We start from the raw sequence: 24794 nt of genomic DNA, 5'->3' as shown, positions 1-24794 counted from the left end.
GATTGTATTTGTTGTACAACAAAATATTTAAACACAACGAAATGGATAAACAAAAAAAAAACACAATCCCAACTTATCCTTAACAAAGATAAACGCATGGTTTACATTTTGCAACCTGACCCTTTTGATAATATGTTAACAAAGCATGGTTTAGATTTCCAACCTGAACCTTTTGATAGTATATTAACAAAGCATGTACAACATCAAGGAAAAGCCATATGCAGCTAGAACTATTTCTAATTGCTGTTAGGGATACAAACCCGAGACAATAGTAACACAAATATATATACATGTGAACTATACTCTTAACTCTACATTGTGTGCCAACAGCAGATAAAGTGGGAACACGATTGATAGATTAAGAAGAAACTGAGTTGGATTAAGTGTTCCTTCCCTTCAAAAACACGCACCTTCTGTACGCAATCTTGGACCTGTAACACCATACTTCAAAAGCCTCAGTAAGATCTGGGTATCGAGCAGCCTCAGATTTTAACCATTCTGCCAATATTTCTGCTTGGACTTCTGATGGTAAAGTCAGCACAATCGAAACAAATGCTGATTCCATAACCTGCCAAATTTCAGCATCCATTTTAACTGGTGACCCAATTTCACAATCAGGATCAACTGGTGAGTCCTCATCATAATCAAGAACTGGCGCACTCGGCTCCACTAATAGCCTAGTTCTCCGAGCAAACGGAAGCCAGGCATTTACCACATGAATCCTGCTTGATGTTGGCAAAATAACATTTCCAGAACTAATTGCCTCCAAAACTTTACAGGTCACTTCAACCACTTTCAATCTTGAATCCAACACGTTACCATCTGAATTCAAGCAGTCCAAAGCCTTGACAATGTTATCAGATGCAGAAACCCAATAGTGCACCAAATCTTTCATCATTTCCATCTTACACAAGATCTGACAAACCCATGCAATGTCAGACAAAAGGGAGAGCAACTCTTGCAACATACTTGATAAAGATAATATCACACAATCAAGTCTACTCAATAAATCCTTTACACAATTCCTCACTTCTGATTTCAAAACTGCATCTCTTAATGATAAAAGAGGAATGTCATCATCCTCGGTAAGCATATATTCAAGCTGCTCCTGGACAGAGGTCTTCAATTCACGGAGGTGACAAGGAGGAGATGATGTAGCAAAACGGAAAGCTGAGATGAAAATCCCGGTAATTGCCATTGGATCAACTGGCTGTAGGCGTGCAAGGATGACCTCATACTGTGACCCAAGAGTAGGTACCATCCTTAAAATCTCTTCTTCCTCAGCCTCCTCCCAAGGAACAGCTTCCAAGTAATCCAAGCATGCCCGTGCCATCTGATGACATCCAAGGTTAACGGCAACCTGAAGTATTCCAAGGGTGTTCCTAACACCATACCAAGTGTGTGGTTCTGGTAAATAAAGAAGACGAAGCAAACTAACATGAGAATTGAATTCCAGTTCTTGGCAATATACTTCGACACAGTTGCGAGAGTCAAGTATCTGGCAAGTTGGCCAGTTTTCAGAAAGACGATCAGCAAAATACTTGCTCTTCTCAATAAGAATTTCAGAATGACAATAAACCCAATTATCTCGCCCTTCAGGTGTCCTTAACCTCACAACTACATCACTAGTGGCCCGATCCCCAATCCTAATAGAACACATTACCTGACAAAACATCAATATTATGAAAATGAAAACAATAAGATGAGGTAAAAATCAGGTGAATCATAGGAAAATCTTTAAATTTCAAGTACATTCTCTGTGGCCAAAGAAAAGGATACTTGCACAAGATCAAAGTTTTCTTTACACTAAGAACATGTAAATAAAAGCACATACAAATACCACATAAATGTACCCTAATCATATGATCTGCGTATCAGTTTTCAACAATATCAATCGTCAAGCTTTCTAAAACAAAAGAACAAAACTGGGCCTCCATAACAATAGTATCAGACTTGGAACTAAGCCTCCTGCCAGTACAGCAGTGAAACAAACGTGATTATTTATCACTGGCCAAACCAGCCAGGCATCCGGCAACACAGCAGACCTGGGCACAGGCAGGGTAGGTGAAAATCCCCAGCCTGTTGCTGACCATGGCTGAGGATTAGAGATCAGGCAAGGTGGCGGAGGAAAAGGGTGGGTGAGGCAACAAAATAGAATGGCAGATGACTATTAGGGCAAATGCAATAGAATCAGTTAGTGATTAAAAAATCAGTCAGGAGCAGATTAGTAATTTGCTTTTTAGGGTTTAAGTATAAATAGGAGATTAAGAGTCAGATAGGGGTTACACCGTATTTCTTCATTTTGTTCCTAGGAGTAGTTAGGGATTTGGAGAGGTTGGCCTACCTCTCGAATCACAGGCCATGCTTTGGTGTTCTTTGATTCAATTATCAATAGATTTCCAATTGTTTACCTTTAATTCCAATCAAATTGATTTCACAACTAATTCTTAGGATGATAACAGCCAAGAAGATGGAAACCCTAGAGGAAAAACTTAAAAATGAGGTAAAGGAGATGAATCAATGATAGAAGGACGATTCTCATCAACAAAAGATCAGTTTTCAGCCATGGAGGAGATGTTAAGGAAATTGACAGAACTATAGATCAATCCACTAGAAGCAACGTCTCTGTCAACGATGGCCCAGGACATGGCAGCGACCTTCAATAACCTAAGAGAACAAGGGGGCAAGAAAGGGTTGGAACCATCTATGGCGGAAGTCATGGGTTCGTCATTAGTGGGACCTAAGGTTTCTTTAGGAAGGGTTGACTACCAAGACAAGGGACCGAATTCCAGTGGTTTAAGACTAGGCAGGGGGGATTTTAGACCGGGGTTGTTTTCATTGGGTAGAGCAAAGCATAAGCGCGCACTATATGGTTGTGCAGGATGGGAACCGTAAATTTTTGCCATTTAACGAGGTGAATTGTGGGAAAATGGTCTACCCGAGTCCATAGGGTTTGTGCAATGTGGCAAGATGGCTGGGTATGGAGTGAACTTGGATCGGCAAATAGATATTTGGTGGAAAATAGCCAATTGGACAAGGGCGAGCGAGACCAACTCCCTTGCATAGTGAAAGGTTCCAAGGCTGGCCAGAACATGTTCTAGTGGAATACAAGGGTGAGAAAATTGCAGATGCCTATTTTTGAGGGTGAAGATGCAAATGGATAGATATACCGCATCGAGAGTATTTTGCTGTTAATGGACTAACAAAGAATGGAAAGTTAATGACAGCGGCCTTATGTTTAAAAGGGAAGGGCTTAGCATGGTTCTCATGGCTTGAGCAACAGCAACCTATTAAATATTGGGGAATCTAAGAACTGTTTGTAGCAACGATTTCAAGCCACTCACGAAGGAAATTTACATGAGCAATTTTTTGCCTTAGTCCAAGAAAAGTCAGTCATTAATATAAAAAAAAATTAAGCTAGTTTCTTATCATTTAAGGGGAATATCCAAAGTAGCATTAGAAGGGAATTTGATGAAGGACTAAAACCAGAGATTCAAGCATCATTAAGACTATTAAAGCCGAGAAGGCTAGGAGAACATGGAGTTAGCCCAGATGATTAGGGATAAAAACGTGGTTGAAAGATCAAATAGGAGTATTTCGAGTGAAATTTTTCAATGAAGCTACACTCCAGTGGAGGAACAACAAGCTCAAGTATTGGACGTTCAACAGAACGCGGTAAAGGACTAGGTTAGTAGAGGATGCAACTAGATGCAAAGTAAAAAAGCTATAGGGTTGTGTTTTTGTTGTGGTGAGAAGCACAGACTCCAAGACACTGTTGCAAGAACTGTTCCCTATAAGTTCTAATAGTGTGTGATGAGGATGGAGATGCAAGTGAAATGGAAGAAGAAATAGTGGTCGAGGAAGGATATCCCCACTCAACAACAGCTCCTTAAATTCCACCAACCTCAAAGTCAAGGTGTCTTTTTGAAGGGGAGTAATGTTAGGCCCAGCCTATAAAGATTTATGTTAGGCGTAAATGCAATAAAGTCGATCAATGATTAAAGAGTTAGGGGTAGACTAATAATTTTTTTTTTTTAAGGATTAAGTACAAATAGAAGGTTAAGTCAGATGGGGCTCATGCCGTATATGTTCTTTTTGTTCTTAGGATTAATTAGGAATTTGGAGAAGTTGAGCTCTCTCTCGAATTACACGCCAAGCTTTGGTGTTCTTTGATTCAATTATTAATAAATTCCAATTGTTTATCTTTGGTTCCTATTAATCATAGTTGTCAAAGGCGTGCCCGAGGCGCAAGGCACACAAGGCTCAAAGGCTTGCACCTTTATGCATGTCAGGCGGCGGTATAAAGAAGGCACGTGCCTCTGCACCTAGGCGTGAGGCACCAAGCAAGGGCTAAGGCATGCCTCTGTAGCATCTACCAATTTTGTTACGCTTTTTTTAGTTTGACTTTTAATTTTGTCCACACATCTTGGTGACTGAATATAAAAAGAGCCTACATAAAACCAAAACATGCAATCAAAATCCACTTAGAATTAAAGCAACCACAAACAAGTAGAACACAAAGCTCAGCACTTCAATTCGAGGCCATCAAAGGGCAAAGATAAGGCATCTGCTAGTTTGAGAGCTCGCTTAATTCTTAGAGATGGTGATAATGATGAAGAAAATTTCGGAGATGATTATTTAGATGAAGAGAATAATAAATTTAAAGAGAAAATTGATGATGTTGGTGGTGATGATAATGATGATGAACTTGATGATTTTGATGAGTCACTAGATTTCGAGTTAGGACTTAGGACTTAGGACTTAGGACTTGATGGATGCATTATATAATCAGCTACAATTGAGTTTGCAATAGAGGAATAAAGACGAATTTCGCCGTTGAGTCAATAGCCAAGAAGGGATGACCCAGTTCCAAATATAATCAGCTACTCCAAGAAAGCACATATTCAACAGTGATTAGCATAATGATTATATAATCTAATGTAGATAGATCAGCTATAGTGTTATGTTTCTAATCAGGTTTGAATTTGTTCTACATATTGCATTCATGTAATTCATAATACCAAATATATTTCTTTCAAAGAACTGATGACTCAGATCATTAACCTAAAAGTGCATGAAGAAGTTCATAACCTAAAAGTGCTGTGAAAAAATGTGGTTCAAGAAGGGACCATGGACGCTAGAAAAAGACCAAATATAAATAGGCCACCTGTGGTGAAGAAGTGTATCAACAACTACAACAAATATAGGGAATGGGAAAGCTCTAGCCTACACCAATGTACATGTTGTGAAAACAGTTGAATTGAATGATCTAAAACTAGCACTAGTGGGAACCTATTAAGACTTTCACCATCACTTACTGAGAAAAACGTTATTTAAGTCCCTAAAGTTGAAAGTCTTGATCTTTTTACAAAAGCCTTGGTAAAATATATAAATGCAAGGTGATACAATCTTGATTGTTTTTTTTTATTTTTTATGAATCACATGCATGAATATAAAATATAAATGCAAGCTGAGGACAATCTTAATTCTGTTTTTATTTTTGATGAATCACATGCATGAATATTAAATAAAAAGTTACAGTAACATATCACGAAAAACACACGACAAATAAATTACAAAGTTAAAATCTAAAGAAATTTCTGACAGTAATTGTTATGTATTTTTTTTATGGCGCATGTTTCACATGCAGGCAAATTAATGCAATTTCAACTATTGCCCTTTGACTCAAGCTTATGCCAACCAGAAGAAAAATAAAAATAAAACATTCTTATTAGCCCCTGAACCAACTTATGCAGTCCAACCACAACCAAAAAGAAATAAAAAAAACACAACAATTCTTATTGTTAGCATCCGAAGACCATCAACAAGATAGGTTGTGAGCAGTCATCATCAAGGAGTTATGGAAATTATATTATTTTATTATATAATTAAGTTAATAATCATTCATCATCTAATTGGATAATATTACATTAGAGTCTTATTACTGACTTTGACATATTAACTACTTTAAAATTTTCACTAGTTCTTAAAATTGCAATTATTTTTAACTGTCTACCTTAATGGTTATTGTTGAACAAATTCAACTATTAATATAAATAAATAAATAAAAGAACATATATAAGTTACCTTCCACTCATACAGGGGGTGACTAGATATATTCCTCTGCATCCCATAGAAACAACCTACAAACAATCACACAAATTAGAGCCGGAGGAATTGCTACTAATAACCTTAAGCCCACCACAATGGAAGACAAGGAATTGCATGCATTGTTCTGAGTGACTTTTTTTTAAAAACAGAATTAGTCTTAACTCTATTTAGTGCTTATAGAGTTTACTTTTATCCTATGATTATCTTATGCATCATTGTCTGTCTGTTCACACAGTGCTCCATAAGTGTAAAAATTCAGGTAAGTCAAAGTATCAAAAACAGGAAACTATTTAAATAAATAAATAAAAAGGGAAACCAGGCTGAAAGTTCTCACACAAGAATTTCACAAACTCAAAACAAAAGGTGGGAAATGACTCACAAGATGATAGTTTGGCTCACAGCAAACATGGCATTTCCAATTGTCCATATCCTGCATGAAACAAAATACCTCTAAATCAGATATACAAAACAAATTGACCTTCCTAATAGCATATAAGGATTCAACACATTATTATATTATTGGAGAGGGAAAAGAAAACGAGAAATTAATATGCAAAAATAAACAAATAAGTAAATAAATAAAGCAAGAAACCAATCACATGTAGCACATGAACAAGGCATTAGCAATAGCCTGGCAAAAGAAAATATTAATCCTCTTCCCTCTTCTACTCAATATAATATAATCAATGACAAGAATCTCCTCTGCCCTTGCTACTATCTTAGATAAATATATGAAGCAGAGACCATGTGGAACTTGCATATGGTTTAGAAATTGAAGTAGGTGTTCATGCTTGCTACCACATTGTTCTACAATTATTTTGTATTTCAACACACCAACCAAGTCCAGATTCTGCAGCATTTCATTATTAAAACACAACTCTTTCGAACAACTTCATTTGTTGTTTCAGCTCCAAAATAAATCAGTGTGTTCAGGAGCTCAGCAAGCAAGCACAGATAAAATTATTTGGCTGAAGTGAAGCAGAAGGACTTAAATGCTGTTGTGCTGAAGGAGCTTGCACAGATAAGCAATTTTGCAGATGGAGATGACTGCAAGCAATCTGATGTCAAGCCTGCGGAGCCGCTCAGGCTGGCAGAGCTGGAGTGCCAGTGAGATATTCTCACTATCTTCCAGGGATCAGGATGATGAAGAAGCCTTGAAATGGGCAGCACTAGAGAAACTTCCTACTTATGATCGATTGAGAAAAAGAATACTGACGGTGTCCACAGGTGAGAAAATGGAGATTGATATAGCCAATCTCGGGTTTCATGAAAGGAAGAATCTGCTGGAGAGGCTAATCAGAGTGACAGAGGAGGGCAATGAGAAATTCTTGTTGAAGCTCAAGAACCGATTAGAACGGTGAGTGCATCAATCTGTCTGCACTTTGTGTTCTAAAAAAAAGTTCCTATTTTTGAATTGTTCTTTCATTTCAGTGTCGGGATTCAAAATCCGACTTTTTAAGTGCGGTTTGAAAATTTGAATATCAAAGTAGAAGCATATGTGGGAAGCAGTGGTGTCCCTACAGTTCTTACCTTCTTCCTTAATAATATAGAGGTATTAATGTTTTAACTCACATGCATGAAACCATGAGTCCAGCTGATCTTTTTTTTTTCTTTTCACTTAGTCATGTTTTTGCATATTTCTGCAGGCAATCCTGAACTACCTTCATATTCTACCAAGCAGAAAGAAACCGATAACAATCCTTGATGGTATTAGTGGGATCATTAAGCCATGCAGGTAAACTAGTGATCATCATAATCAATAACAAATCAAGTGAATGTATTTCAGATTAAAGACAGATATATGCTTTCTTTCTTTCAGAATGACCTTGCTCTTAGGCCTCCAGGCTCAGGAAGCTTGCACTAGCTGGAAAGCTCAGTAATGTTACTACTGAACTATTATTATCATCTAAAGAGCTCAGTTCTCATTATGAGGCATTCGTCTAACACACAACTTCTCCCTCCCACTCCGGTCAAAATCTAGACTTCATCACCATAAGCCACCTTCACCTTATGGCATCTAACAACCCACAAATTGTGATAAAACGAATAAAACCAACAACATTTCTCACAATTCATGAAGCCCACGATTTTAAAATACGATTTTTCAAAGAAATGAAAGCACAAAATGCATAAAATCTCAGATTAATGCCCAATAGAGGCAAACAAGAAGACAAAACAATTACAATTATAATATGTTGAGAAGAACGCAGACCTTCTGATCCTCGAACTCGCACTCGTACTCATCATCGGAGAACTGCTCGACGGAATAGCTGGAAAAGCCTCGCCAGCCTCCAAGAGAGACCGAGCGGCAATCCCTCGTCCTCCTCGCAGGTTTCCCTTTCCTCAGAAGAAGCCCTAGCCCAAACCCTAACCCTAATCGGGGAGGCATCATGCCACAAAGCGCATGGTCCCAATCTTAAACCCTAATGAGATAGAGAGAGAGAGAATTTATAGGGTAATACTTTTCATAAAAGTCCTTCATCTTTGTCATATTTAGATAAAGGCTCAACCATAAGCACTTCAACTGATCAACCTTTGGTTTGGTTCACAATATTTAGCTTTTTTTTTTTTTTTGAATTGATGATAAATTATTATAAAAGATAAAATAATTTAAATGTATAATACCTCATTTTAATTTTTAATACAAGTTTCTTTTCTTTTTCTTTCAAGTTTTAATTTTTTAAATAAGTATGATTAATAGTTATTTAAAAAATACTAATGAATAATCATTATTCATTAAAAAAAATAACATTGGCATTTAATTAAATTTATTTAATTTCCCAACGAGGCCAAAACTTGACAACCCTACCATGTCATACAAACAAACCACACCACATCCACAAAGCAAGCAATCCATGTTCACAGAATCACAAGCATAAGCTTGCAAATACACCCTTCACAAAACTTATATTATAAATTAGTCATTAGAAAAAGTTTTTTTTTGTTTTATAATTTGTTATATATTTATTTGAAATATGCATTTGATCCCAATAATTGCTCTGTTATCAAGATAGTTAAAACCAATTGCATTGCAACTTGTTTTTTTAATATTGTTTTATTAATTAAAAAAATCCAAAAAAAAAAAATCAAATTAAAACTGAATTAAATTTTAGTTAATGAGAAATTTTTTAATAATAATAAATGGAATATAATTATAAATGTTTTTAGGGATATTAAAACATAGAGGCTAGAGTACAAGGAGACGTTGAGGTTATTAATTATTTTATTTTCTTTTGATGCAATTTTTTAAATAAAAATCATAGTATTAAATTATATATATATATATAATAATAATAATAATAATAATAATAATGAAGTTTAAACAATTAATAATAATATTTTTAAACTCAATAACAAATCTAAAAAAAAAGAATTGAATACTCTTATAAAAAAATCAAGTTACTTTATATTTACCTAGGGATTAGCTATGAACTAAACATGATGGTTATAGTCCCTAGCTAATCCCTAGGTAATTTTTAAGATCAACAATTTTACTTAGGGAAATTAATCCCTTGCTAAATAAAAATCCTAACAAATAAAAATACCAAGGGATTAGCTAGGAACACATAGCAACGAACGTTGCCCTAGTTAATCCCTGGGTAATTTTAAAGCCGTTCAATTTACCCAGGGATTAACTAGGGAAAAATAACAACGAAGAATTTACCTAGCTAATCCATGGGTAATGTTAAAATTGTTTAATTTTACCCAGGGATTAGCTTGGGTATAGATACCAACGGATAATTTTCGATGGTAATTTATTGCTAAATATTAGCCGCGAAGTTCCCGCGATATTTAGCAATAGAATAGCTTGGGAAAGTTTTGTCGTTGTTAATTCCCTAGGTATTTCCCTGTGTAATCCTTGGGTAATGTTTTTAAACTTTATATCTAATCATTCCTTTCTAATTCTTAGCTATTCCCTGGTGAAATTCCCCAGGAAAATGTTTCCTGGGTAAATTCCGTTGGTAATTAACAATTTTCTTGTAGTGATCATGTTATTGCATTTTGTATTGAACATTTGAAATTATTTTTTATGTTATTATGTATGTTTTTATGTCTTCTTTGATATTAATCTTTCGAACATTCAAAAAACCTAAAACATATAACATGAAAATTATTTTTCAATTTTTTTTAGTTAGTGCGGCTAGCGTCTCTTAGCCTTGCGCCTAGGCCCAGGATCCCTTGCGCCTAGATGCGCCTTACGCCTCTGACAACTATGCTATAAATGAACTGGATAAGATTTAGGCATTAATATAAACTACCTCTCGTGCCCTCTCCAAGTTTAACTTGGCCTTCTTACTGGTATACTTTCATATAGCCGATCTCTCAATAATTTATAATTTTGATTAAATACTGGAGATAGATACAAAGAAATCACTAAAAAAATAAATAAAAGAAGAATGAGAAAAGCTATGGAAGGGATTTGTTGTATTGATAATGGGTGAAAAAGCAAAACAAGATGAAAACCAGCAATAATTAAAGAGGTTGCCTCCTCTCCCAGACAATAGATAGCACCACCTAATAACCAAAATTAGACCTACCCCTTCCCCAGCAGCGGCACGTAAATATTCCCTTCCCAACATACTTACAATAAAACTCTCACTACTGGCACCATCTTTTAGAAAATGACAAGGTGTTAACAAACAACAAAAGCCGAAAATAGCCTAATGACTCTAGCAACCAAAACAACATTGACAATAAAAGGAAACCAACACATAAACATAAAAGGACCAACATCAAGTGCAATTCAAGCCTAATTCAGGCTTTTCAATTTCAGCCCATCCTCATTCAGCTTCAACTCATTCTTACCTCTCCTCTTGTAAACCCACTCAAAAGCAGACTTAACAAGTTACTTTATATGTGATGAAATTGACTGATGATTATAAAATTTATTATTCTACTTTTAATAAAAAGCTAATGGTAAGTTTCACTTTCATTTTTGTTTTAAAATTTATGTTGATAATTTACCGTAGTCTAAGGGAGACAAAAAGTCACTGAAAAATTATTTATCTTCAAAATTACACTATGTCATTTCTCTTCTTCAAGAAACCAAGTTCTATTCTTTATTGAAAATTTAGCTTGCTTTTATTTTCATTTTTAGAATCATCCTTGAATATGTGGCTAAAAAAAACAAAGAGTGAACCAATTGTTAATAGGTGCCACTATTTGCTGCCTCTCATAAAGGTTTTTTTGGAGTTGTAGATTGAAATGAATGAAAAGCATTGTGATCTTCAGATGACGCCATTTTTGTATTGTTTAAAATAGGATTTTTATTATCTAAGAGCATAGTCTATTGAGAGAACTGTTCTCGGAAACCACTCATTGTCTCACTCTTTCTCTTTGAATTTGTGAATTAGGATTGGCATGACTGAACAGCTCTTCCAATAGAGTATGCTTGTAAACAATATAAGAATGGTGTCATCTGAAGAAAATCACAGTGCTTTTCATTCATGTTAATCTGCAGCTCTACAAGGTCTTCATGAGGGGCAATAATAGTAACAATATAAAGTTTTCTCTTGAATGGAGAAATGAAACAATGTCATTTTGAAAAAAAACAAGTTTTCAGTATCTCTTTACTTTCCCCAAATAAACTCTGAACATAAATTTCAAAACAAAATTGAATTTACTGTTGCTTATTTACTAAAAGTAGAATAATAGCTTTTAAAACCATTGGTTAACTTCATCACAGATAAGGTCAATATGCAATTGAGTATATGAAAATATACTAGGAAAAGGGTCAAGTTGAACTTCGAGAAGGTGTGGAAGGTACTTTACGCAAATACCTTAATCCTATCTAGGTCATTTGCCACTACCATTTTTGGCTCATCTCCGCCATTCTCCTTACTGCCCCACTGTTTCCCTCTGCTGTCTCACCCAATCTCTAATCTTCCACTGAGGTCAATAATAGTCTAGGGATTTTCACCCAATCCGCCCATACCCAAGTCTGCCATGTCAACGCATGTCCAGCTGATAAATGATCAGGTTTGTTAGATTGCTACTACAGAGGCCCAGCTTATGTAAACTAACTATTGTTCTTTTAGTTTAGAAAGCTTAACCATTCATATGGATAGTGGGCATTTTTGTGGTATTTGTATATGCTTTTAAACTGTAATTCACTGACCCCATCTAGTTGTGCCAATGAGAAACATATTGCAGCTAGCAACTAACGACGACAGGTAAATACCAAGAAACAGTTTGGAGTTCAGACAATTAAATCAAATCTAAAAGATTCATTATCAAGATTAAAAGTTTCAATAACATGAGCTGAAGTTCCTTGATTCAAATGTCTTATAATCGCTATTTTGATCAAATATAAACAAGTCAGTCAAAACAAATCATTAAATTGTAATTCAATGTCAGGTCATGAAAATAGAAAGCAAAGAACATTAAAAAGTAATTAAACAAGCATAAAAAACAAAAGTGATATGAAGAAAAATATCCATACACATTAGATGAACAAGCAACATGATTTGAGTCATTTAATCCAAATATAGATGATTGATCATCTAATAAAGGAAAATGAGTCTCCAAAGAAATGAAACCAACTTCGTCAGATCCGCAAGCTATAAAAGAGGACCTTTTTCATCCTAAGCTAGGTAATGAGAATATCGCAACCAAAATCTCCTCTCTTATATCAAGATCATTAATCTAAATTAGGCATCAACGAATCCAACCTTTATTCTCAAGAATGAAGGCATCATCATCACCACCACCACCATTATTATCATTTCATCTAGTGTGTTGGTTGGGATCTATCCTAATCCCAAGAGAATGACAGATTTTCAAGACAACACAAACCAAATTCAATAATTGTCAACAAGAATCAATGCCAAGGCATGGAAAATGAAATTTAGCATGCTAGAAGATTTATGGGAGAAAACATATACAAGTAGCCATATGCACAAGTAACAACTCAATCCCAACAACAAAAGAAAGACAAGCCAGCGAATAACAACAATGGGCAAGTAATATACCTCCGGATAAAATAAAATAAAATACAATAAAAACTGATTTTAGGTATGCACCTAATAAATTGGTCAAGAAAAGTAACTGTATAACCATTAGTCGAATTAGATTAATTAAAAAATGACATTATTCAAACTTTAGAGTCTTACCATCTTAAGCCCTCTTACCACAATGAGTATCTTGAAACCTTTAAAACTCCAAGCAAGCTCAAAAGTAAATGTCAAGCAAGATAATTGTAATTTAGCTTGTAAATGTAAAATTAAAAACAAAACAGGCTATTCTCAATTCTAAACATTATCATTAGGAATATAGATTAACAATCATCATCATCATCATCATCATCATCAAGTTAACACATTTAAGCAGCATCAATTCATGCGAAGAAGCTAATTTAAAGCATCATTTAGTCTCAAATAAAGTAAAATTAAAATAGTGGAAAAAGCATCAACCTACGATCAGGCCAAAGGAGGAGGGGAGAGATTGGGCCAATGCTAGAGAATGGCTTTAGCAAGAATTGTGGAAAAGCTGGACCTTGAAAGAAAGAGCAGCATCAAGATCGTAGAGGAAGGCAAATGATGATATAATAAAAATAAATGAAAAAGGAAGTTAAGGAAATGGTGCCCTGCAATTGATGGCTGTAATTAAAAGATAGGGACTGAGAGGCACTCCAACAGGCGGTTTGCTTGACCTTATACAAAGAGGAGCTCTATTCTGCCAGGGTTGGAATTAGGGTTAGACATAGAGAAAATATATCACGTGATATTTAGTTTTGAATTAGCAAAGAAGATTTTTTCATTGGTTGAGAGATGGCCATTGTGGCCCCTGCATAAACAGTGTCGTGTGTTGGTTTGGCACAGCCTATTTCACAACTTTGTATTGTTTAAAGATTTGGTTAGTTAGTTTTAGATTTAAAAGGATGACTCACGAGTGATTTCTCCATGAATGGTTTTATCTACCCTAGGTGAGGTATGGTTATGGTGCCACTAGGCCTATTAACCACCACAACTATTAACTAGCACAACGCACTTCCACTCTCAATTCATGGATGAGCCAATAATAAAAAGTGTACTTATCCACATTGTCAAATATATGGGCTAAATTTGATTCATTTATAAGAACAGCACAAGCAATACAATACAAATGATTGAAGTAAAGTACAAGTACTTGTGTTGTTCGATGTTTGATGTTCATTGGACTGTTAGAAAATAGTTGATCTAATCAGGAAAAATCATTCTAATCAAATTAGGACTGTCAATTACAATTAATTGATATTTAATCAACAATTGATTAATTATCAAGGATCGATCACATGAACACATGACACGCAATGTTCTCGACCCTTGATCCGTAAGAAGTAATGGCTCCTTTTGCTCCAAGAAACTAATGTGAATATTAGGGTTTTTACCGTAGCCGTCTTTTGCTGGCAATCACCAATTAATTAATTGAAAACCGCTAATCTCATGTCACATATTTATAGGGAGTATATATATTCCGATAAGGTTAGAACATGAAGCGTGGACCCGTTTGGATTACTACATCTTTAGCAAATTAGTCCATACTAATTTTATAATCACAATCATGCCCATCAACAAATTGCAATTTAATTCAAAAATTAGAGATATTCATATATGAGACCCCAATATAATATTTTACATATTAGTCATTCTATCAATAAATATTCCATATAAGTGGGATAATTAGACCACCAGTGGCACCGTCGATCTCCACTTATATGTGTGTTTCTTTACACTATTGGACATAAAACAATTTAAGAAAAATGTATAATTATAATATATATTTTATATATAATAAAATACTTTCAAAAAATTAACTGGCCGGATTTATCCAATACATAAGAAACACAATCTAGAATATTTTATCCTACAATAGGAGTGATAGATCCCATCTTGGATGACTACAAACCTTCATGTATTTATTATATAACCCAATGTGTCCGTATATAGCCTGTAATTTGCATCATCGGTTGATACTATCAAAGTAATATAATTTATACATAAGATTTAATAACATCCTCAGGTAATAAGGACTTTCTGTAACAGAATAACTCTTTTGTTCTATGACAGAGTTTGGTCTAAGAGTTCTGTATGGTCCAGTTCAATATTTGTCAACTATAAATATCCACAATGTTACTAAGAGTCTTCACTCTAATGGTTGAGACATACCACTCTATCACATATAGTAGTACAACATGTGACAATCAATAATGAATACAAAATCATATTTTATCTCAATAGGTTGTGAACTATTTTGGGTTGCAAGGAACATAGATAATCATGTCTCACACTTTAATGATCACTATCATTAATTTGAAATCTATACAATGCAAACCTCATAATAATATATCATCAAATATGAATAATACAATACCCATAATTATGCATGCAATGAAATAAAGCTATTTTATCATTAAACAATAACTAAAATTGGCTTTGTAGTGTTTTTCACGGACGGTATAAACTTTTTTGTGTTGTTTATTGTTTGATTTACAAAAGTATAGAAAAAAATTGTACAATTACTATAATACCTTTTTACTATTTATGTTTGTTTTACAATATAAAAATATTCACCACAATATTTTATAAAAATCCAAATATTTGATTCAAACACAACACAATTTAAAAAACTTTTAATCCACAACCAACACTCCCATTAAAATCCTAATCCAAAAAACAAACAAATAAATAGATAAATAAATAAAAAATACAATCACAATGCTCTAGAATAAATAACTTAAAAAATAAATTTCATCTTCATCCAAAAGGAAACAAAAACCTAGTTACATCAATTTGAGTTTGAAAGGGACTGAAAGGATGTCTTATAAATTTTTGGAGTAATTACTCGGAGGGCAATCGCGCAACATTGGCATTGTTTGCTTCGACGATCACCACATTGAAGAAGGGAAAGAAGTTCATTTCAACCTAGTAAAACCTAATCCCCTTTCAAATATATTAGTGTAAATTTTAATTTTAAGTCGGGGGCCTAGGGGCAATATGATCTTTAAGTTGTTCCGTACTTAGATAGAATTTTTGTACCGTGGTTTTAGTGGTACAAAAAAAAAATAATAGTTGTGTTGCACTCTCACTCTATTTATAAATTAAAATAGGTAACAATAAAAATTGTTATGTGTTATCCCTTAAAATCTTGCGTATCAAACTGACCCATAAAGTGTTGTTAGTACAAAACATTTAGCTTTCTATCTTCACAATAACACTTATCCAAAAGCTAAGCTATTGTAGACCAAACGGCCAAACAATTACATTTATGGAATTCCAAATTCAAAAAATAATGTCAGCCTAATGTCCAAAAGAAAAAAATAATAATAAATAAATAAATAATAAAAAATAAAAAAGTAAGGGCATCGGCTAAACTCCCAAACAATTATAGCCATGGGATTCCTACAGAAAAAACAAAGAAAAAGGGTTCTTGTTATTCTTAGTTTGGCCTTGATCCAAATTAACAAAGGAAGTCATCAATCAAAATAATACAAAATTTTGTCACTACACAGTGTCCAAGATTTTGATGCTCTACTACAGAACTTACCCCTAATGTACAAAACTACTCAAGATTGCCATTTCTGGTACAAATTCTTTACAGAACATGTAAAATTCACACTAATAATGTCAAATCAAGATACCAAATTTGATTCATAAAGAGATGAGAATATGAAGGTCATAAAGATGAATGGAGAAGAGGAAGAAGACTTACAAGAAGAAGAGAAGAAAAGCGGAAAATCCCTTTTCCAGAAGTCCTAGTCTTTCTATCTTGGTATGTATAAGTAGTGGGCTGGCGGGGTAGATTAGGAAAGTCCTGTCCTGCCGCCAACCGCAGGTTGGTTGAAGAAGATGTAACTTTCAAATGAAGGAAGCCCAGCAATATAGTGGCTATCCAAGGGATTAGTGATTTTTTCCCTACGTCCTCTTTTGGATTGAAGTCAATTTGGGCCTTCTTGGGCCGATCAATATAGTGGCTATTTTTTAATTGGGTTTTCCCTTTTCATATAACTGGACTGAACCAACTGAATAAGTTGTATTCGCACTATAGTAATTTTTTAGTACCAAAATAAGTTAGAAGATATTACTTCTAAATCTAGTAACTTCAGGTTTAGTGACACTGGGTCTTTGTGTACAATGCTCAAATATTTGCCGAAAAGGCATGTTCCAACCTCAACTTATGCAAGGTAAAAGCACAGGTAATTGAGGTATTAACTTTACATTTATGCTCGGCTTATGATATGACTTATCCACTTTGTCTAAAAGAAAAATAAAAAAATAACTAAAAACTATAAATATATATATATATATATATATATATATATATATATATATATGAGGGCGCGTCTTGTATGAACACCCATAGAATTCACAGCCATTGAATTTCAATCTAACGGCTATAAAGCATTCTCCTTGTGAATAGTGATGATGCACAGTGCACAGACACCATTATTTCAACAATGGAAGGAATAGGGCAAAATGGGATATATAGTGCTATAAATAGTTACACAATGAAAATGGGACAAAAACCAACAAACACTAAAAGACAAAGGTAGAGAAATATTTTTTATTGATTGTGTATTTGATAGTACAATCATATACCTATTTATACAAGAGTCTAGTATTTACAATAGGAAACTAAATAAAAGAGAATGTTGCAATTGCTATCTTTATGTAATTGATTGATCCTCAAATCATACCAAAGAATATATAATTGATTTATTCTCAAATTATACCAAAGAATGAGTGATTGATTGATCCTCAAATCATGCCATAAGTATTTTGATCTGAACTGTTAGATAATAATCATAATGGTAACTTAATCAATAACAGCCATTCAACCCAATTTTTACTAGCACTCTCTCAAAAAATGTATACAAAAACCACTAGACACCCAACCACCTATGGAGATAGTTGCACAGTAAAAAGTGGAATAAAAACCAATAGACATCCAACCACCCATTCTTCATACAAGTATTTATGCTACTGTTTTTGCACCAATTTATCTTTATATCTTTCTAACTCTATTTTGATAGATTTTTATTTAAAATCATTTGTTTAAATAACTTAAGTCTCAGCCATTAGACCAATCCTTATAGGCATTTCTTTATCTTTTGCAAGCATGTAATAACACCTTAAAAATAAATATCAATTCTTTTATTTTATTTATTTAAATATTAATAAATTATTTATTTTTATAAATATAGACAAATCACGAGATCAAAGCCGTAACATTTGAGTGGTAAAGGAAAATAAAATAACATCTCCCCTATTAACTGTCGTAGAGTAGAGGCAGTCCTATATAATGATTTAATAAATTATACTTGAAATTCATGCTTTGTAAATTTATTAAATTAATTGAGTTTAACCACTATTATTATCTACTAACACTTATCAGTAGCTAATTGTTGTATTTATTTGATTAAAGTTTTATATTTTGATGGTGTTTAAATCGCAAAAATTTAAATTTATGTCAAAAATGTTAGTTTAGTTTTAATAAATTCAAATTAACAGAGAAACCTAAAAATCTCAAATTTACTAAAACCTACTGCTTTGCACAGATACTTATCCTGGGATTTATTTTCACTTCATATATCAAATTGAAATGAATTTTTTGTCTTGATTAAAAATGCATTTTCATGTCCTGATCCGGTAGTTTTCCAGTTCAATGTTTTTATGCCTTGTAAAGAACCTTGTTCCATCTAGCATATTTGGCTTGGTCATTTTTCTCGATATTGTTCACATAATTTTGCTCTAGTTTCAATGAAGTTTTTTTTTTAAAAAAAAATGAATAAACCATGTTCATCGTAAAGTAAAACTTCAATAAACGTGGCATATACCATTTGGCAAATTTCGCTCATTTAAGTATGTTTTTGAGCTGAAATTTTATAAAGCCAAACGCAGTTCCTAGTGTAAATCACGGCTGATGTGGCCTGTAATCAAAATGCAGTTTGAGTTGTTATTGTTGTCTGTGGGAAGGCGTTGGAAAAAACCTGTTTTTCTTTAATCTCTGATATTTCACCGTTGAACAACATACAAGTTAAGAACCTTGGACTATAATTAGTTAAAAACAACATAAAGTTTAACATAAGCCACAACAAGTGAAAGCATCACCTAGTTGTGTTCAAACAATCACTACAAACTGTCAGCAATTCACAAGCCTTGTGCCATATGAAAATGTGGGAATGCCCAATTTCCTCAGGAACAAATCAAATCAGGCCTAACATAAGTCAGCATATGTTCTTCACTGCTGTTCCATTGTTCCATCCTTTTTCCTTCTGTTTGAGCTTCTGTAACATTAGTTTTTCAGCTCTTGCTGGTTCACCAATTGTGCCTCTCCTAGCCTTCCTTCCACTACCACCAATAGATGTTCTCAATTTATCCGTTGTTCCTCCTGCCCTTCGAATGTTTTGATGCATCGGGGATCTGATAATCACCTTCTTTTGGAGGCTTCTTCTTAATATGCTGTTTATCTTCCTGGTATTTCTTGGCTCATGACCACTGTTACCAACTTCAACTGGCATTGGTGTCAGCAATGGCGGCGGTGAAAGGTTTGCAGTGTTCATGACTAATGGCAATGGTGGAGGCAGTGTTCTTGTGTAAGGAACTGGAATGAGAGAGTTTCGACGAGTTGTTGGAGAGATAGGAATTCGGTTAACTGCATTGCAAAGTGAAGCCCTGCTTGGTTTCTTTGGTAGTGAATCCTCATTGCTCAGCTTTGATATATTCTCCTTGTCTTTCAGTGCGGAATTGCACTTGAAAATATCAGTTGGTGGCACGCTCTCAAAGACTGGTGGTCGGATCACATTTCCTATTTCTTTGAATTCCTCATGGTTGTCACGTTTTTCTGATAGAATTCTGGCTGGAGATGAAGGAATTTGTGACTGAACATTTGCTTCTTGTTGCTGCTGTAGTTGGTTTTCAGCTATTCGGGTGTCTACGTGCTGTCTAGCTAATTTTCTTTCAATAAGTAGCTGTGATTCAAGCTCCTTGATCTGCACAAAAGTTTGCATAATTTATATAATGCAAAACTTGCTAAAGAATTTATCAGAAATTTAGCTAAGATGGAAATTTGTGTTCCATACTTTCTCTTGAAGGCTTTTATTGATCTGTTCTTTGATCTTGTTCTTTGAATCAAGAGAGTGAACAGTTTCCTCCATCTTCTTTATTTGACAGTCTTTGTTTCTGTTATCCTGCTTGATCTTCTCAACCTGAATATATAGAGCAATGAGACAGAACCAACCAATATGTATCGTTGCAATTGAATAATTATTACACATTGTAATCAGGAGACTATAAGTTTGATATGCTACCATGTGCTTGTATCTGAAGATTTCACTAGCATCAACTTGCTTCTTGGCAGGACCAAGCTCTATGCCCCTCACCCTACTAGCAAAGTTCAAAGAGCACAAGGTTTCACCGACATCATTCTCGTTGGGACTAATTTGTACAAACATCAAGGTCTTTGAATCTCCACCTGGAAGATTCGTGCAAATTAACTATTTAAGTAATCAATAACCAAAATATATATAAATTGAACAATTAGATAAAATGAGTACCTAGAGAGTCTTGGAGCAGGTGAGTAAGCTTCGAATTCCTACATTCTCAGGCAAGTTTATGTATATCAGAAATACTATTAGAGAAAAGTAACCTCTATGATAATTTACATGCAAGTTTCATTTTAACAACCTGAAAGGAATATGTGGACTCTTTGACGCAAGAGCAGATACCACATCGCCTAGAGCAGATAGGGATCGATTAATGTTTTGTGCTTCTTTGAGACGTTCTCCTTGTGCATCAGTCTTTCCCACTCTTTCACTTCCAGCTAAGTCAATGAGCCATAACTTGCTTCTTGTGCACTCACCATTAATCAGGTTCTCCCCTTTCACCATCACACAAACAATACTAAACAAAGAAAGCACACCCCTGAGTTATTAATGTGCCAATTACCATTTTAGTGGGAAATTTTTTTGAAGTAGATTCAGGAATTACCAATGTGATCGACTACTACGCTCATTTGCATTTGTTAATCCAACTGCTCTAGCTTTGCTGCCAGTCTGTAGAGCATTCCAGACCTCATTCATATTATTTACATGAGCTTCAACCAATCCTGGAACATGATGAACTCCATCTGCCACTTGTCGGACTTCTAATCTGCACATAAGCAATGGTTATGACGTATGGACAATTTCATCAATTTTTTCTATGTCATTAGTTCAACTATTTGATGTAGGCTACCTCTTTGCAGTCATGCCCGGTTGAGAACCTGATAGTAGTAGATCATGTATTTGTTCATTGTAGACCTCTAAAACACTGACTGTTATTTCATATAGATACTGCCCTTGCCTTTCTTTAATGATTCTAAATAGTTCCTCAAGAGTTCTATAATTGACTCCACGAGCTTCTTCTGTTCCTTCCATAGTAAATGTCTTACCTGTTCCCGTCTGGCCATAAGCAAATATACAAACATTGTACCCGTCCAGCAAGGATGTAACCAGTGGTGAAGTTCTTTCAAAAACCTTTTCTGTATGCCAAGTGCAAATTCATTCAGTAGGTGATTCGTTTAAAGGAATGCAGATAATTTCAGATTGATACCTTGATCTTCTTCAGGGCTGAAGACAGCATCAAACTTGAAGGCTTTTTTATGTGCACCATGGGCAGCTTTGACGGAAAGCTCACCATCTTTAGCAAATTCAAAATCAATGGCCATGGAAGCTCCTTCAGCTGTCTCTTCACTGCTAAGTGGACGACAACGACAAAAGACTCTAATGTTCCCTGCAGCATAAGCAGTTCAGCTGTGCGAGGAAGGAGTTTTTTATGTTTTTCAGCATTTAAAAAGTAAACAACCTTTCAACTCCACTATTTTGTTGTATAGGATTTTTCGTTCCTTTATCTCAGCAATCAACTTCTGCTTCACAATCTTGCATTCTCTTTCCAAATCCAAATAACTGTCCACTGTCCAAAATATCAAAATTATGTGTTATTCTACTCTAACTTGCCGGAAGTTTTTCTCAGAAAAAGATGCTATGACAGTCAAGAAAAAAAGAGGAAATCATTCATCTAACAAATGAGACATGATATGTGACAAATATGAGTTATTTATGTCTAGAAAAAGGTGATATAGACATTGTACTTGTAGTTTGAACTGAGTTTGTCATGTGGATCATGTCTGTAAGGCATCTGCTGTATCCTGATGCTTCCTCTAATAATCTGGAGTGTTCTAGTTTCAGCAGCTGATGGTCAAGCAAGAAGATACATATTAATAAACACTATCTTTGCTGTGAGCTCCTTGATAAAGCTTTAGCAAATGCAGAGATATATGATTAGTAAATTTATAAGATTTAGATTAAGAGTATATATCATTACTCTAAGCTTCTCGCTCAAGTCAGTTAAAGAGGAAAACCATTTACTTTTCTCCTTCACTTGTCCCTCTACAGCAAAAGCTGCAAGATCAATGACAGATAAGTTCCACGAGGTGAAAGAGAAATTTCTGTTAGTATCATGGTAGACAATAACACTTAGTTACCTAAGGAACCAACATGCATGGACTTGCGCATGAGCTCCATCTGAAGTTCACGCAATGACATTGAGGCCTCATGGTATTCTTTACTCTTGACTTCATTCTCTTCTTGGACGCTCTCCAATGCCTTCTTCATTTCTACTAGTTCTTTAAATAGCAAATCATAATCCCTTTGAAGTTTCCTGCAGCCAGTGCATTTACCCTGAAAGATATGATAATGAAGAAGAAATAAAAATTCTAAACTAGTCACTATTCAAAGAAAATGCCACAATTAGAGAAGGGTAGATGCCATTACTTGCTTTAGATTTTCCTTGTCAACATCTTCACTCTCCTTTCCTAATAATGCTTTACTGTTTTGAACAATGTGTCTATGCAAGTTCATGCCTAACATATATTAAATAAAAAAAAAAAAACACTATCTTTAACCCCCCAAAAAAAAAAACAGACATCCTGGCATGCAATGATCAAATACAAGTTGGAGTCCGGAGAAAACTACCTGAAGATGAATCACGTTTTATTGAAATGCCACTTACAATAGGCACTCCCACAATCCCTTTGAATTTGATTAACAAGCCCTCCTCCCTTGTAACTGAAGCTTTCAAGTTATACAAAATAAGAGGCCGCTTTGGACCCACTTCTGCATAGATATCTATACCAGAAACAACCTGCCAAAAACCAAGTCACACAGATGGAACACAATTAATGAGAAACTAGCACATATTTCAACTAGAACTTTTCACACCTTCTCTTTCTGCATGAAAACATCAAATATTCTCAACCCAGAAGGACCACCAGTGAATACAATCTCTGCAAAATGAAGGTCAACCAAATAATCTCCAGCTTCAAGATTATCAAACTTATATGAGAAATTCCCAAATCTAGCAGACTGGTACAATGGCGAAAATTCCTCATCTCCAACTTGTGCATCAGTGGTGACAACATCTCCACCACCAAAAAATTGATCTTTTTGGAATTCAGTCCTGCCACAAGGTTTGAAGCTACCCATTCCTCCTGCATTTATGCCCAAAATGATAAATTTAGCATCTTCCACATCATTCTTCACATGGTAATCATGTCTGATACAAGGTTCCACTTTTCCCAGCCTTCTTCCATTTCTCATGTCATTAGGCGTCTCTTGATTTGAATCACTAGCATTACCAGGTGAAACTGCGCACATATCATGATCTATCATCATTTCCCCAAAATCAGAGGTGGAATAACCTGCAAAAATTCTATCCCTTTAGGAATACAACCTAATTTGCAATTATAGGGTTTATCACTGCAATTGTAGCTAGAAATCATGGTCAAAATACAAGAAATACATCAAAAAGGAGACAACAAACTTACTTATGATTGTTTTGCAAGGATCGAAACTGCAATGTTTGGCCATCTTGGTCTGGTTTCTCAGATAAATGCCGCCAAGAACATTTGAGTGGTCAAATGGAAAAGGGGAGAGAGAGAGAGAGAGAGAGAGAGAGAGAGAGAGAGAGCTTTTTGTTTTTGCTTTGAGGAAACGACCGTTGCGGTTTTCAAATTTAAATAGTAGTAGTGCTTGAGGAAAGTAATTTACTCGTGAGCGCAAATATGTTGTGGGCTTCATGGATCTTGGAAAGGCTTCATCAAAGGGTAATATGATGCAAAATTAAGATGATCTTCACCGTTGGATGTGAATCTCCGGAACGGAATGTGCGTCGGGATAAATACAATCCTCGACCAAATGATTTGGGATGAGTTATAAATATATTTTTATTATAAAAATTTAACTTAATATTTTAATAATTAATTTTAAAATTCTATGAATGTGTACCATATAGTAATTTATTTAGATTTGATGCTCATTTCTATTAAATTTTATATGTAGGGTCATTTTACATGTTTAAGAACAAAAGAACCATGATTGACAAATTTTGAGAAGTAAAGATAGAGAAAACAAAAAATCAAAGTTAAACACTCTCGTATAGAATGCGTCCATGTTTGTGTTCTGTGGGTGCATATTCAAGGCCATGTATTTGCTTGCCAAATGTCATTTCAAGAATCTTAACAGCCTAACACACCTATTAAAAACCTTCGTGTTTATTGGCCCTATTTAGCCTTTTACAAGACCCTATAAATAGATGTTCAAGAGCTTTTTAGAGGACCTTTTGGAAAACTTTGAAGAAACCTTTTTGGAACTTGAAGGAGGATTTCAG

General features: G+C 34.7%; 2 protein-coding genes across 4 annotated transcripts; both read right to left on the bottom strand.

Moving 5' to 3' along the window:
• Nucleotides 1-47: 47 nt before the first annotated feature.
• On the bottom strand, nt 48-8532 carry LOC120277373 (BTB/POZ domain-containing protein At3g05675). Of its 2 annotated transcripts, none has more exons than XM_039284190.1 (4): nt 8324-8532; nt 6491-6541; nt 6088-6143; nt 48-1646 (listed from the first exon to the last, which is right to left on the bottom strand). In XM_039284190.1, the coding sequence occupies exons 1-4, from the start codon at nt 8501-8503 to the stop codon at nt 380-382; spliced, it is 1554 nt and encodes a 517-aa protein (XP_039140124.1). In that variant the 5' UTR covers nt 8504-8532; the 3' UTR covers nt 48-379. The 2 variants fall into 2 exon arrangements, with proteins under 2 accessions (XP_039140124.1, XP_039140125.1); XM_039284191.1 differs by having other exon boundaries at nt 48-1663; nt 8324-8414.
• Nucleotides 8533-19067: 10535 nt separating this feature from the next.
• Nucleotides 19068-24086, bottom strand: LOC120276785 (kinesin-like protein KIN-14R). Of its 2 annotated transcripts, none has more exons than XM_039283482.1 (16): nt 23953-24086; nt 23348-23826; nt 23102-23270; nt 22901-22989; nt 22612-22807; nt 22452-22528; nt 22219-22318; nt 21933-22040; nt 21681-21860; nt 21324-21609; nt 21078-21239; nt 20775-20990; nt 20645-20682; nt 20399-20562; nt 20171-20296; nt 19068-20080 (listed from the first exon to the last, which is right to left on the bottom strand). In XM_039283482.1, the coding sequence occupies exons 1-16, from the start codon at nt 23993-23995 to the stop codon at nt 19316-19318; spliced, it is 3198 nt and encodes a 1065-aa protein (XP_039139416.1). In that variant the 5' UTR covers nt 23996-24086; the 3' UTR covers nt 19068-19315. The 2 variants fall into 2 exon arrangements, with proteins under 2 accessions (XP_039139416.1, XP_039139417.1); XM_039283483.1 differs by having other exon boundaries at nt 23348-23772.
• Nucleotides 24087-24794: the final 708 nt, after the last annotated feature.

Source organism: Dioscorea cayenensis, chromosome 15 (genome assembly GCF_009730915.1).
Source record: "Dioscorea cayenensis subsp. rotundata cultivar TDr96_F1 chromosome 15, TDr96_F1_v2_PseudoChromosome.rev07_lg8_w22 25.fasta, whole genome shotgun sequence".
Taxonomy (NCBI): Eukaryota; Viridiplantae; Streptophyta; class Magnoliopsida; order Dioscoreales; family Dioscoreaceae; genus Dioscorea; species Dioscorea cayenensis.
This window is presented reverse-complemented; position numbering and strand designations above follow the sequence as displayed.